Consider the following 16,211-nt stretch of genomic DNA (forward strand, 5'->3'; position numbering starts at 1 on the left):
TGAAAATATTGAAAATGGAGGTGTGCACAATGAAAAACATTTATTACTTTCAAGTTATGGACACTTTAGCATCATCGGCTATTAGAACTATTTTGGACTTACCTGTACATGGTGCGATAATATGTCGGCTGATGCGGCAATGTGGCACTGGCACAGCGATGATTGCAACGGAAGTCATCATCGATATCCAAAACATTGGCTAACAACGACTTGGAAGATCTGTACAAAAATTACAAATGAAATGAAATCAATTGAAATATTGACCCGTTGGGGGGTGTGGGGAGGGTTTTAGGTGGTCTGGGTTAGGTTGGTATTCGTCAGCAATAAATTATGGGGACGGATAGCCATATATTGGCATTATTTGGGGGTTCGGGGGAAAAATAGGTGTAACTTGGGGGGGATAGATAGGTCTTAGTTACCCTTGGGCATCCAAACCAATTTTTTGTTTGTTCGTTTGTTTGTGTGTTCTTTTTGTTTGTTTTTTTGTACAAAAATTACCTTTCCTTCAATTCAACATTCTGTATGTGTTGCTTCTTGTCGCCATTGTTGGAGGATGTCGACGACGATGATGGTGGCGGTGGGCATTCATAGCCAACCTGTCCCGGTCTTTGCATGCGCAAAATGCAAGGTAACCAATAAAGGAATATTACTCTTATCTGGTGGTTGGTGGTGGTTGTTTTGTTTTTTTTGTTTGGTCACAGTGGGCCGAGAAAGAGTAGTGGAGTAGTTGTGGTATATTTTTTTTAAATGGTTTTTGTTTAATTTTTTTTTAGATTTTAAACAAATCGTTTTAATTAATTAATTTTTTAAATTAATTGTTTTTTTTTTGGACAGAAGTTTTAGAAGTAAAAGAAGATTCATGTGAAGATCAGCCGTTGTATGAAATAGAGTTGTTGTTGTAGTTTTTTATTTTATTTTGTTGTTGTCAGACATGATGAGGTGTTAAGAAGTAGTTTTTTTTTTTTAAATTCAGAGGTGTTGAAGTGGTTCAAATTGAGAATGGGTCAATTTTTTTTTGGTGGTAAGGCGTTTCCATTTGATTAGATTTTGTTGTTGTAATATTACACAAAAGTAAGTAAGTTGTTGTTTTTTAAAAAAAGTTTAAGAAAAAAGTATATAGTAGTTAAGTTTTATGTTATAGAAAATATTTAAAAAAAAAATAATAATATTTTTTATAAATGGAGAAATAAAAAAGAAATATATTTATAAATATGATAAAGTGTTTATTTTACAAAAATTATTCTTTTGTTGTTGTTTTTCTTTTTTAAGGTTTTGGCATGCAATCGTCCATTTTTTGTAATATTTTTTTTAATTATTTTTTTAAGAATTAAGCATTTTGTTCATTTAAAAGCAAAGTATTTTTTTTTTTGGTTTTGATATTTTTTGTTAAAATTTAAGTGTATATTTTTTGTTTTATATATTTGGTTTGTTTGTGTGTTAATATGTGGGTGTGGGTGTAAAAATATGTGATTGTATGTTTTGGTTATTTAATAGAAATGTTTTGGTATATATAAAAAATGAATAAGAAAATTAAAATTGTTTATTTTTTTCTATATAGAAATATAATATATAGCTTTGTTTTGATATTTTTCAAATTTTTGTTTTCTTGTTATATTTTTGATTTTTATTTTTTTTGTAATTGTTTTTTGTTTTCTTGTTAGATAGTTAGAGAGATAGAGAGAGAGAGAAAAAAAAAGGAAAAAGTATTACCCATTCACTCATTTCATGCGTATCTGGATTTCTATGATGATAATTGAGGATAAGTATGGTTGACACAACTGATGAAGCCACCATAAACATAATGCAATTGAAATAAGTTCCTAGAAGGACACAAAAATTACACAAATATTGTACTTACTTAGATTCATTTAAGTAAATTTGTTTTTTGTAAATTTTTGAAAAAAATATTTTTTTTTTCATATAGATTTCGTGGTTTTTCTTAACGTACATTGTTCATTGTTACTTGAAAAAAAGTTTATTGGCATAGTTATTTGTATTTTTTGCAAAATCTTGTTTTTATTTGTTTACAAATTAAATGCCCAAAAATATTTGCTTTTAATAGTCATTTATTATTTGATTGTGTAATAATGTACTTTAAGCCTAATAGTTGTTTAAATGTAAACGATTATTAAACCCCTACGGAAAAAAGGAGAAATAAAAAATGAAGCATTCGGCTTTGGTCGTAAGGACATCCGTACTCTAGATTATCGGTTCTCTATAAAAACAAAGAATTTGATACATTGGGTTGGGGAAAAAGAAATTCATTAGGCCGGTCGTCGAAAATGTCGATAAAATCGGAGAAATTATCGAATTTGACCGGTATATTAGCAGTTGTAACATCGCCCAGGATCTATAAACCGACCATAAACATTTTTAAACCATTTACATAAAGCTGGATAAAAAAAGGCCCGATGTTTGGGATGGATCGAATTTCCATCTGCGACGCCTTGGCCAAACGGAATGAGATTAAACAGATGTTTAAAGGAAGGAAGGGAAATGGATCACTCTGTGCGGAAAGCGGAAAAAGAGCGGCGAAGCACCTCAAACGTTGCCCAAACCAGGACTAACGACCAGGAAGGTTCTGCTGTGTGGGACTGGAAGGGGATTACTTATTATGAATGGCTTCCATATGGCAAAACGCTAAATACCGATCTCTACTGTCAACAACAGGACCGTTTGAAGATAGCAATTGACCAGAATTGGCCAACAGGTGAGGTGTCGTGTTCCATCAAGATAACGCTAGAACACACACATCTACAGTGACTCGCCAGAAACTTCGGGAGCTTGGTTGGGAAGTTTTAATGCATCCGCCAAATCTAGGGAGAATTGTGAAAATCGACTACTAGAGTTTTTTTGCAAATAGAGAGCAGTACTTCTATGGGAGAGGCATTATGAAGTTATCTTTAAAATGGCAACAAATCATACAACAAAACGGTGCATATTTGGCCCAAATCGGACATTGCGAAGCATGTTAAATAAAGTCCTATAGTTCATATACAAATAATGGATTCCTTTTTCCCAACCTACAATATTGATATTTGCTGGATTGTACTTCCAAATTGAGACACATTTTCCTAAAAAAGCTTCTTTGGGATGTTTCAGTAGGGATTCGTACGCTTGGAACCACGATTGAAAAAGTTGCCATTCCGTATTATATTATGTAGGATCAGCGTAAAATTCTACGACGTCTGTCTGTCACGTAAACACGTTAGACAAATTTTCGCATTGAGTTGCAATTTTGTTTGCAGGCAGGACACGTTTGAAGATGGGCTTTATCGGCATGCGATGGAAAGGGACAGTCATGTACAAATCAGCTGCTTACGCCCTGTATTATAGTTGCCATGAAACGAGATATGAATTTGGCTGTGGATTTATGGTTAACAGGAAATAAAAGTCCTCGTCACCAGATTCACTTCAGTAGATGAGCGAATAACTATAATCCGTATAAAAGCGAAGTTCTTCTACATCAGTCTCATGTCCGTCCATGCTCCGACCAAAGATAAATTTGAACAGACCAAAGATAGTTTTTACGAGCGCCTAGAAACTGTATATGACAGCTGCCCTGGCCATGACATTAAAATTCTGTTAGGAGATTTTTTATGCAAAAATCTGAAGGGAAAATATTTTTGGCCCCACCGTCGGAAATTCAGCCTCTATGAAGAAACAATCGACAACGGAATTAGGTTGATTGACTTCGTGGCAGCAAAAAACTTGGAAGTTAGCAGCACCATATTCAAGCATCTCGATATACACAAGGCCAAACGGATTTCTCCCGGTGCGATCTGAAACTCGACGTTGGAAAGCTGCAAACACAATAGGTAGCAGAAGCCCACTCCGCTCAAGTTACCCACATGCTTGACTAAATTACTCCTTGTCCCGATAATAACATAGAAGCACAATGCAAAGAATTGCGCACTCCCTACGTGCTGAAGCAAAATAAATACTTGGGTACCAAAAACCACCATCAAGAAACCCATGGTACGATCACGAGTGTCGTAACGCTACTGATGTGAAAAACGCAGCGTATAGGGCAACCCTGTACACTGTAGTAACACCTAATGCGAGAGAGAATTATCGGGGGGAAGGAGAGAGGAGAAAGGGCTTTGGTGCAGGTACAGTCTCCTGTAGAGATGAAGATGCAAACCTGGTGACAGATACACATAGCGTGTTGAGGATCTGGAAGGAGCATTTCGAAAAGCTTCTGGTATCAAATAGTGGCAGTGAAGAAGATACCCCAGAACCAATAAGAGATGTACCACCTAGCCGAGATGAGATCAGAATAGCAATCCATAGATTGAAGAATAATAAAGCAGCAGGTGCCGATGGGTTATCAGTCGAACTATTCAAGACTGGTGTTCAGATGCTGGTCAGGATCATGCTCCAGCTGATTAGTACAATTTGGCTAGGGGAATACAAGCCCAATGATTGAAACCTCAGCATCCTGTGTTCCGTGCACAAAAATGTAAACAAGACCATATGTGCCAACTATAGAGGAATTATTCTCCTTCCCGTCGCATATAAAATTCTATCCAACGAACTGTGTGAACGACTGAAGCCAATTGTCAATGATGTTATTGGACCATACCAATGCGGCTTCAGACCTGTGAAAATCCAATATAGACCAGATTTTCACTCTGCGCCAAATCCTGAAAAAGACCCACGAAAAACACATCGACACATTCCACCTATTCGTCGATTATAACGCCGCATTCAATAGCCCTATCCGTCCAGAGGTGTTTAAAACCGTGTCTGCGTTCGGAATTCCTGCAAAATTAATACGGCTATACAGGATAACTTTAAGTGGCACAAGGTCAGCAGTAGAAGTCGGAAAGGAACTATCGAATCCGTTTAATACCGAACGGGGATTCATACATTTTTTCGTGTGATCTTTTTAACATCCTGCTGGAAAGGTCATACGTGGGCAAATGTGAACGGAATTGGCAGCCTAGCCTACACCAATGACATCGACATAATTGGTGGACCATTGCGAGCGGTAACAACTCACTTTGAACAAATTGAGAAGGTGTCTGCCAAAGTGGGTCTGGCAGTAAATGGCGAGAAGACCAAGTTATTTGCATCAACGCGAATTACGTTGGCCACCAATCTCAATCAAAATTATGGTAGATATTAATGTCCCCACATTTTTCCTAAACTTGGACCTAGCGCCACAACAAGTTGACGTACAAGGGTAGTTGTGCAGGAAAAGTGGCTCAAATGCTCCTATATTCGACTATTTTCAAGGTTTTAACCCGATTTTTGGGAAATATAATGCTTCTTCTCATAAAATGTACATCGTAGATTTATGATCGTCAGTTATTAAACCCGAATATCTGTAATTTGTTATTTGATTTTCTTAGAATATAAACAGTCTACAAATAGGCAATTTACAATAGTCTCGTAGTCTCGATACAAAGTGTAGATCTTTTTCAAAAAGATTAAATTAAAAAGTCATGGTGTAGGTTATAAAAACTTTGAAGACGCTTTTACATGTTTATATTTCTGATCGATTTTTTTTGAACTTTGTATGTAGACTATGAACTACGATCATATTGTCTACATCTACATCTATCGACTATTCGGAATGTACAACTCTTAGTTTGCATTTTAAATTTATTTGGTCATCATATAATGTTACACTCCAGTTCAAAAAGTACTTTGGTGCGTATGTGTATTAATCGAACTCATACGTCACAAGTTACCATAAGTAGAATATAACTACATACGGCTTGGATCATTTGTTACACAATCAAATAACTTTACAAAAATTGTATATAGATTTATTTATACTACATTAAGAGTATATATAAAAAGGAAACAAAATGTGATTATTAGTTGTATTTTACATTAAAGTTAATAGAAAAAATCCATTATATATATTTTTTTAAGGATATAGGAAACATTAAGCATTGTCTTTCCACACAATTATTTTTCTTATTGAAAAATGGTTATATATTTTTTGATTGAATATATATGTTAAGAAAAAGTAGAAGGAATTATAAAAAAAAATTATATATATATATTGAGTTATAGTACACAAATACAAATACTTTTTTTTATTATTTGTAAAAATATTTATATAAATATTTATATAAAAAGAAAATTATTTATAGACCAAAAAATATATATTAAAACTTATTACCCAAAAAAATAATTGTATATATAAAATTTCTAGGTTAAAAAAAAAATTTAAGGCCCAATTCAAACCATAACTTCAAAGTAGGGTTATACCAAACCTTGAAATGATTTGATTTGAACCTTGCATTTCTTTTTGTATTTTTTTTAAATTAATTTTTTTTACAAAATGCCTAAACTATAAATTTTGTTGTTGTTGTCGATTTCTTAGTTTTTTTTCGAATTAAATTCCTAAAGAACGTTGATATCCTCTTTTTCTATTTCGGTTCGTTTTGTGCACAACCAATTATCCGCAATCATCATAAATCGGTTTAAAAATCGAGATTAATCTTTGCGTTGCGTTTTCATTTGAGTACCCAAATCTAGAGGAAGAATTTGTAAAAATTTCGTTTTTGTGATGTTAGGAGGAGTGGGAGACAAGTAACCAATTATTTTTTTGTAGTTTTTAATTTTATGGTGAAGTATTGAGAATGTATTGCAATGTTGATGTTTAAAGGAAGCTGCAAATAGTTTCTGTGATTGTTACTTTGGGGGTTTTTGTCACAGTGTTAGGGAGTAGTTTTATGCTGAAATATTATTTCAATATTTTGTGGGGAAATCTATGCTTGTGGATTTCTAAGTATGGGGAACAAGAGAGCACTACACTAAGCAACAACAATTGTATACAGAGCCACTAAATTAAATTTCGGCAATTTAGATTTTATTTTCTTCGAATTTTGTGGCTCATATATCGTGTATCCTTTTCTTTATTAATTTAAAAATTATTAAAAATTAAAAAAAATTATTTAAAAAATCCACGCCTTGTCGTCTAATAGTCCTTGATAAAAATTATTTAAAAAATCTACGCCTTGTGGTCTAATAGTCCTTGATAAAAATTATTTAAAAAATCTACGCCTTGTGGTCTAATAGTCCTTGATAAAAATTATTTAAAAAATCTACGCCTTGTGGTCTAATAGTCCTTGATAAAAATTATTTAAAAAATCTACGCCTTGTGGTCTAATAGTCCTTGATAAAAATTATTTAAAAAATCTACGCCTTGTGGTCTAATAGTCCTTGATAAAAATTATTTAAAAAATCTACGCCTTGTGGTCTAATAGTCCTTGATAAAAATTATTTAAAAAATCTACGCCTTGTGGTCTAATAGTCCTTGATAAAAATTATTTAAAAAATCTACGCCTTGTGGTCTAATAGTCCTTGATAAAAATTATTTAAAAAATCTACGCCTTGTGGTCTAATAGTCCTTGATAAAAATTATTTAAAAAATCTACGCCTTGTGGTCTAATAGTCCTTGATAAAAATTATTTAAAAAAAATCTTGATAAAAATTATTTAAAAAATCTACGCCTTGTGGTCTAATAGTCCTTGATAAAAATTATTTAAAAAATCTACGCCTTGTGGTCTAATAGTCCTTGATAAAAATTATTTAAAAAATCTACGCCTTGTGGTCTAATAGTCCTTGATAAAAATTATTTAAAAAATCTACGCCTTGTGGTCTAATAGTCCTTGATAAAAATTATTTAAAAAATCTACGCCTTGTGGTCTAATAGTCCTTGATAAAAATTATTTAAAAAATCTACGCCTACGCCTTGTGGTCTAATAGTCCTTGATAAAAATTATTTAAAAAATCTACGCCTTGTGGTCTAATAGTCCTTGATAAAAATTCTTTAAAAAATCTACGCCTTGTGGTCTAATACGCCTTGTGGTTTAATAGTCCTTGATAAAAATTATTTAAGAAATCTACGCCTTGTGGTCTAATAGTCCTTGATAAAAATTATTTAAAAAATCTACGCCTTGTGGTCTAATAGTCCTTGATAAAAATTATTTAAAAAATCTACGCCTTGTGATCAAATAGTCCTTGATAAAAATTATTTAAAAAATCTACGCCTTGTGGTCTAATAGTCCTTGATAAAAATTATTTAAAAAATCTACGCCTTGTGGTCTAATAGTCCTTGATAAAAATTAGTTAAAAAATCTAAGCCTCTGGTGTATAATTTTATTGTTGTTGCTTAGCGAAATAGAAGCACATATTTTCGTGTGGGAGGGGATACTATTTTGTATTCGTATTTTTTGTTTGTTTTGGTAGTTGTTGTTAAAAATAATTGGTTGTTACTATTGTCATCTGAAGTGATTTAGTGTTTAGTTTGGTTATTTTTTCATTTTTGCTAATTAGTTTTTATAAAGAAATATTTAAGCTAAGGTGAGTAGTTATCTAAGCTTTTATTAGGTGTAGTATTTATTAAATAATTCTAATTGTGAGCATTTAATATTCACTAATTATTGTGTGTTTTAAGTATTTAAGATATTGTTGTTTTGTAAGTTATTGTTATAGTTGTAGTATTATAAAACAAACACCTACATAATATACATATTTACCTGTTCGGTTTTTTTTCGAAATTATATATAAACCAAAATTAACAATATAATTTAATTTTTATAACCAGTAACGTAAACATTTTGAATTTTGAAACATTTACACACAATTTTGTTTCATTTTTTGTTTATATTTTTTGTTTAAACAAAGTAAATTTTAATTTCAAAAATATAAGTATAGTTTTTCATGATTAGCAAAGACATTTTTATTTTGACTTTAGGGGTGTTTTCTGGTGCCCAAGTCTCAAGTTAGAGGTCCTAAAAGTCTTCGAAGTAATGTGGAAGCACGTCTGATAATAAAATAAATGAAAAGTGATAAGTTTTTTTTTGCATTAAAGCATTGTGGAAGAAATGTCATGGTATGGGGTTGCGTTAATTGGTGGTTTCTTGATCTATTGATCAAAAATTCCATAATATAGATTTATAATAAAACTTCCACCAATTGGTCTGCATAGAGACCACAGGTGTGTACATAGACCAATCGGTTTGGATATAGAACACAGGGACGAAATTAGATAGTATGTATATAGAATACAGGCCACTTGGTATTTATAAACCCTTGTTTTCTCCATACAGACGAATTGGTCTTTAAACAGACCTATGGTATCTCAATTTTTATCTGACTGTGGTATCTATGCACTTCCAATCGGACAGTTTACATACCAATTGGTATTTATAAAGGCCTGTGATCTCTACGCATACCAATTCGACTATACAAACCCCTGTGTTCTATATGCAGACCAATTGCAGATTTGGCTTGACATTTTTAAAGAAGTAAATGAAATAAAACTCATTAGTAACTTAAAATTAATTTATTCCTACATATACCTTTTAAAGAGGTGCATGTTATGAATTTATGTCATTTAAAGTTTCCAGTGCGTGGATACTTTCCTGCAATACTTTCGTACGAAAATTCATATTTGTCAGATAACATTGATGCCTTAAGTGAATTGACATGTAACCAGCAACATGCATTAGATATTGCATGAATACCTGACAGTATAAATGGTTTGAATTGCCAAAAATGGGCAAGTATTGCAAAGAAATTTTGAACAAAAAACCATCGGAGAGCTACAAATGGGATATATCGGTCCACGCTTCGGCGTAGCACCCGTACAATTATACAGTTCATTTTCGGAGGGTGACATACACCTGTAAAAAAATAGGTACATGTTAACCGCCGCATTTTGATATTTTAACCAGATTTTCCTACAAAATTTGCTGTAATTAGTCTTTCTTGAATCCTTAGATTATATAAATGTGTTGTTTCAATGTCTGCATTTTAAAATCTTTAGGCGCATTTCCGGTGGCTGAATAACAACAAAGTAGTCGAAAATTTAGGTATTATATCCGCTTCAGTTTGAAAGTTTATGTGCAGAAGATTTATGATTTTTTATCTCCCGCTTCTTCGTCAACGAATGTGGGAATTATTTGAAAACCAATACCTCTTATAGTAAGTATTTCCAAAAGTTTTTCCACATCTCAACTCTACAGACCAATTCTGACCGCAACAGAAATCCAGCTCTTAACTAAATTTGGTATCATTCATTACACTTTGTACTTTCGAAATACTTATTTTGAAAAAAATTCCCTATTTCAAATGAAGGGTCACTCAAATCCAAATTTTACACCAGTTGGTACACATTAATATACATTTCTATAACTACCTATCTACCTATAAGTACGAATTTCCAAAACACCCCAATCTTAATTCCAAATCTCAGGATTCTAGCTTTATCGGTTCACCTAAATCCAAACAATATCAAATTTAGTACCATTTAGTACACAAACAAACAAATGTTCATTACTACCTACATCATGCAATCTAATGGAAATCTTATGACCCAATTTCGGGATACCAGTTCTATCCATTCGCTCTAAATCCAAATTGTGCCAAATTTAGAGCCACTTAATACACCGACACCGACAAATTTGGTACCAATTAGTACACATAGAATTTCCAAAACGTTATACATAGTCCAACCCTACACCCCAACAATGATCCTAAGTCCAAATTGTAGAATCCCAGCTCTGTCAATTCTCCCAAAATTCAAATTGTACCAAATTTAGTATAATTTAAATTTGTACCAAATTTTTGTACAGTTTAGTACCCATAAGAATGAATTTCCAAAACTATCCAATGCTACGCTCCAACAGTTACCTTATTTCAAAATTTCAGTGTTCCAACTATATCGGATTATCGAAATCTACATTTGTTACCATTTTATACACACTAGTACAAATTTCCAAAACTTTCTACATATCCCAATACTACACACCAACAGTGACCCAAACTTCAAATTTCAGGATTCCAGATCAATCGGTTCACTAAAATTCAAATTTGGTACCATTTAATACAAAATTCCATCGTTTCCCCCAAAATTTTAATTGTACCAAATTTAGTTCACATTCCACAATTTCCTACATCGTTTCCCCCAAAACTTTAATTGTACCAAATTTAGTTCACATTAGTAGGAATTTCTAAAACTTCCTAAATAGCTCAATTGTACCACCCTCCACTTTTCGTCCACATAAGTAACAAACGGTAATGTTGATTTCAAATTTCAGAATTCAATTATACTATAATAGTATAAAGTACTTTTCTTTTCGTACACATGAGTACACACTTTAAAAACCATTTCTTTATATCGACCCTACTTCTCAACCATGATTCGCATTCTAAATTTCAAGTTTTCAGCCTTATCCACTCACATGCTACAAATTGTACCAAATTTAGTACATTTTAGTACTTTTCGCATACTTATAGTTCGAATGCCAAAAAAAAAACCTTTGCTATATCTATTCTACACTCCAACAGTGACCCTTATTTTAAATTTAAGAGTTCTAGCTCCACCGATTCGCACAAATACTAATGGTACTACATTAAGTACTTGTTAGTATCGTTCTAGTACGAATTTCCAAAAAACCCAGCCTGATTTGTCACCATTGGGCTAAGAGGGGTCCTCACACAAAATTTCAAAATTCCAGCCGTACATTCAATCATTCGATTGTGTTTAGAATGAATTGTGCTAAGTTTCATGAAAATGGGTTCAGATTTAGAGATAGCTCCCATATACATTTTCGTCCGATTTTATGTAAATGGTGCACCAAAATCCCTATATAGGTTTCGATTTGCACGAAATTTCGTACAACGTACTGAGTTGAGACTAGAATGAAGTGAGCTAAGTTTCATGAAAATCGGTTCAGATTTTGACATAGCTCCCATATATATTTTTGTCCGATTTTATGTATATGGTGCACCAAAGTCCATATATATCTTTCGATTTACACGAAATTTGGCACAGCGTACTGAATTGGGTATAGAATGAAGTGTGCTAAGTTTCCAGAAAATCGGTTTAGATTTAGATACAGATCTTATATATATGTTCGTCCGATTTCATGAAAATGGTGCACCAAAGTCCCTACATATATACACATTTCATTGTCCGAATTATAGACAGAGTTTTACGAAACAAGCGACTGCTAGTAATTCATCCGAAATGGTTTATTTTGACCTATACAAAATATCTTTGTATCTGGTTCACTTTGTTTTACCCTGTACTTTAACAACAATTTACATATTTTGTTTTTTTTTTGTTTCAAAAATGCAGGATTTTAAATTTTAAAAATGGCGTATGACTGATGACGTTACGTATGCGACACCTGGTACCTTGATTTGATAACTTCTGTATTTAATGATTATATTCGAGTTTTCCCATAAAATAATGTTATATGTCTTTGCTAATCATTTGAAATTTTATATTCTTTTAATATTGCATTTAATTTTTAAAAATCAGTGTTTTATGTGTTGAGTTTATACAACATTATTATTACAACAAAAACGTCAAAATCTAATTGGGTTTAATTATTTTCACTTATTTTTAATTATTTACAAAATTCTAAATTAATTAATTATTTTGTGTATGATACAATGGTCGACATGATGAAAGTGGTGATAGACAAATGGCAATGAAATGTTAAGTGGTATCTTTTCAGAAAAATATAAATACAAAAACAAATAATTAATAATAATAAAAAAATAAATAATACAAAATGTATGCAAAAGAAAGAATAGGGGAAAATTATAAAACAAGAGTATATTAACAAAAAGGCACAAAGAGACGAGATAGAGAGAACGAGACACACACAAAATGTACACACATTGTTGATGTTGTTGTTCGTATGTACGTACATTCTTCATACACTGATAGAAAAAACATGCTGAAAAGAAGATGTTCAAGAAGAAGAAGAAGTAGTCCAATATACAAAGAAATGAAAAATGAAAAGAAACGACAAAAGAAAAGCAGACAAACACTTGACGGTGACACACGCTAATGGTCACCGCAAATCATATATATAGAGGCAATCACAGAGAGAGATTTTTTTTCATAGGTTTTGAGAGACAGAAAGATAGAGAGGTAGACAGCGAGACAAAGATTGAAAGAAAATACATTTATTTTACAGGTTTTGTTCTTGTTTTCCATAGTCATTTTCCTCTGGTCTTCTAGAGAGAAAATCCAACGAAAAACAAAACATGAAATTGTACAAAGTTACAATCATCAGCCAGACATAACAGACAGAAAGAACGACAGACAAACCAACGAAAGAAAATTTGAAAGAAAAATCGCTTGAAAAATAAGATTGAGAATAAAAAGAAGAAGAAGAAGCATACATTGACACGCACGCATTCATGTACATTACAAAGTTAGGTGGTAGTATTAGTACTTAGTTTAATTATTATAATTAGTATTAGTAGTATTTAAGTAGTTGTTTGTTCTATACATATACATAACACATATACATACAAAACATATATATATGTATATATGAAGACAGACAGAAGACATAAAAATAGAGATCGAACGAACGAACGAACGAGAGAGTTTTGCAAAAGACATTTGTGTTCCTGTATGCCAGCAAGAACATTTTTTCTTTTACATTATGTGGTGGTTTTAACATTTACTTCCGTCTCCGGTGAGAGCAGAGAGATCGAGAGAGACAGAGGGCGACACAGACACAGTTACATACTTAGACGAGTTAGTGAGTGTTATATAGTTACAGTGACAAATTGACATTGACACATGACGAAAGACATACACAACAGATTGATTTGAAGTGTGTTCGTTGCATGTTGTAGTGTGTATGTTTGTGTGTGTGTATGCGCTTGTGGCTGTGTGTGTACAGATCAACTACAACTAAAACTAGATAAACTAATATCATCACATTGACATCGATCGACCGACGAGATAGAGAGCAGAGAATTTGAGAAAGTTACACACACACAGACAAGTTTATTCCAGGATATTCACATTTTCATATAAAAATCTACAACACACACATCCATACATACATACGCGTGTGTGTACGTTTTACAAAGTTCAGTCAGTGGAGAAGAGAAAAATTTACAGCATGTTTTTTTTGTTTTTGTTACTTTTTATTTTTTAATAAACCATTTAGACTTCATTTAAATAAATTTTGTTTTAATTTTTCTAAATCCATACCAGTCCTCTTTGAGATATAAAATTGGAAAAATTTTATTTTCTTAAGAAAAAAGACGGGGGGAAGAGTACAAAAAGAGTAACACAAAAAATATAACAATAAAATAAACTTAAGTGTGAAAGTGTTAGTATATATGTGTGTGTGGCTGTGTGTAAGAGTATAATCCTATAGTATGTGTGAATATGTGCGTGCTTTGATGTTCACACGTTATGGAATTCGAATTTGGTTTGAACTCAGTTGTGTTTGTTGTTGTTCTTGGTGTGTGTTTGTTTGTTTCGCATTCGAAAGATGGTAACAATACATAGAAAAAAGACAATTTGTTGTTTGTGCAAATAAATTTTGTTCTCATTTCTGAAAGTGTGTGTATGTGTGTGTGTGATAAGATGTTTGTAGACATGTGCATTTGAATAGTGATTGTGACTGAAACATATGCTGAAATATGTGTGTCCATGCAATTTGTTTTTGTTTGTTTTGTTTTTTTCTTACATCAAAGGAATTTCAATGTGATTTGTTTCAATTTTTTTTTATTCTGGTGTTGCCTTTGGCTAATTTCTGAAAGGATGTTCGTTTTCTTGATATTGTCTGTTTTACAAAAGAGTTGGAAATTTAAAGCAAACCGAACTCATAACTAAACGAACAAATTTTTGTAAAAATAATACAGATAAAATAATAGAGAAAAGAAAATGAAAGCAAATACACAAATGTGTGATAAATTAATGTCACATCCATTGAAAAATAATGTTAGAAAATTTCATATATGTACATTTGATCTAATTTTTGAAGAAAATTTTGTTATAAATTTTGTAAACTTGTTTTAATGAATAGTATACTGTATGTTACGACCTCAAACCGAACTAAATTACTAACTTTTTTGGAATTAAACTCCATTAAAAGTTTATTAAAACATCTGACCTAACAACTTGGGTCAGTAAGAAATGTTAGCCCCAGAATCAATATTAAATTTATGAGCTAAATTTAGCTCATCGTCTATTGGACATAATACAATATTAAAATAAGTAGATCCTTTTGAAAATTTGTATATCTCTATGATCAGATGAAAGCTCAACGACCATATTTTATTCACAGACAAAATATAATGAGCACACGGACTGACACATGATTAGCTCAATGGATTATCCACACAATATAGTTGAGCAGGGTATACATTTTTACGAAATAAGAAGCCTTTTTGGTATTGAAATAAAAAGGAAAATTTTTCTATTTCCTAATAAGTGGGCTGTGCTATTTTCTCAACATCCTTATAGGACACCTATATAAGAAATTTGCATAGTATTGAATCAAAATATCGTTGGACAATTACACTGTGACACATTTTTCAACATGAACATTTAGAATCAATCGGGACCGCCAACACCATATGATGGTAGGAGAAAAATCCTTCCTATGGATTGGTTAATTTTTCATCTCGCTTTTATATCCCTTTTGAACTATGACATCCTCAACATGGTCCAGGCGCCGTAGTCTTTGCAGCTCGATACGTCTGACTATGTCGATGTCTTGTGGTTCATTCGACGTCAATATTCATTGTCGACGCAGGTCGCCCCAAAGATCTTTCGGAGAATTTTTCTCTCACACATTACGAGAGCTGCCTCATATGCTTGCGCAAGTACCCATGTTTCAGAACCGGTACCGATGTAGATGAAATCGCTGACTACCTCAAACCTATGTAGTTACACAGGTGGTCCGAGTCTACTGAATGTCTTGCGCATTGATACCATCAGTCAGACCCACTTTGGCAGACTCATTCTAAATTCGTTCAAAGGTGGCTGTTTTCACTCGCAATCTTCAACCTATTATGTTGATGTCATCGGCGTAGGCGAGTAACATATGCTGTTTTGTGCATTTCTGTTCTCCTCTGCATCTCGTATGATCGTTTCCAGCAGCATGTTAAAAAGGTCACACGACAAACTGTTACCTTGTCTGAATCCTCGTTCGGTATTTAAGGGCTCCGAGAGGTGCTTTCTTTAACTGCTGACCTTGTGCCAGTTAAAGTCATCCTACATTGCCGTATTAAATTTGCAGTTATGCCAAATCCAGGCATGGCTTTAAACACCTCTGTCGAATGTGGCTTTATAGTCGACGAATAGGTGGAATATGTCGATGTGTTCTTCGTGGATTTTTCCAGGAATACAGGGTAAAATCCGGTCAATTGTGGATTTTCCAAGCCTAACGCCGCATTGGTATAGTCCA

The 16,211-nt window shown here is 32.7% G+C and overlaps 1 protein-coding gene across 1 annotated transcript in view; it reads right to left on the bottom strand.

Moving 5' to 3' along the window:
• The window catches only part of LOC133337093 (neuronal acetylcholine receptor subunit alpha-7), a gene marked incomplete at its 3' end in the record, with an annotated part of 104,939 nt that overhangs the window by 19,588 nt on the left and 69,140 nt on the right, over window positions 1-16,211 (bottom strand). Inside the window, exons 5-7 of the mRNA XM_061545357.1 lie at window positions 1,711-1,820; window positions 499-656; window positions 103-219 (exon numbers count right to left, since the gene is read on the bottom strand). Coding sequence (XP_061401341.1) covers window positions 103-219; window positions 499-656; window positions 1,711-1,820 — 385 coding nt within the window. The remainder of the gene's footprint in view (window positions 1-102; window positions 220-498; window positions 657-1,710; window positions 1,821-16,211) is intronic.

This window comes from Musca vetustissima, unplaced genomic scaffold, assembly GCF_032173495.1.
Source record: "Musca vetustissima isolate MV318-11 ecotype Yass unplaced genomic scaffold, APGP_CSIRO_Mvet_v1 utg1604, whole genome shotgun sequence".
Taxonomy (NCBI): Eukaryota; Metazoa; Arthropoda; class Insecta; order Diptera; family Muscidae; genus Musca; species Musca vetustissima.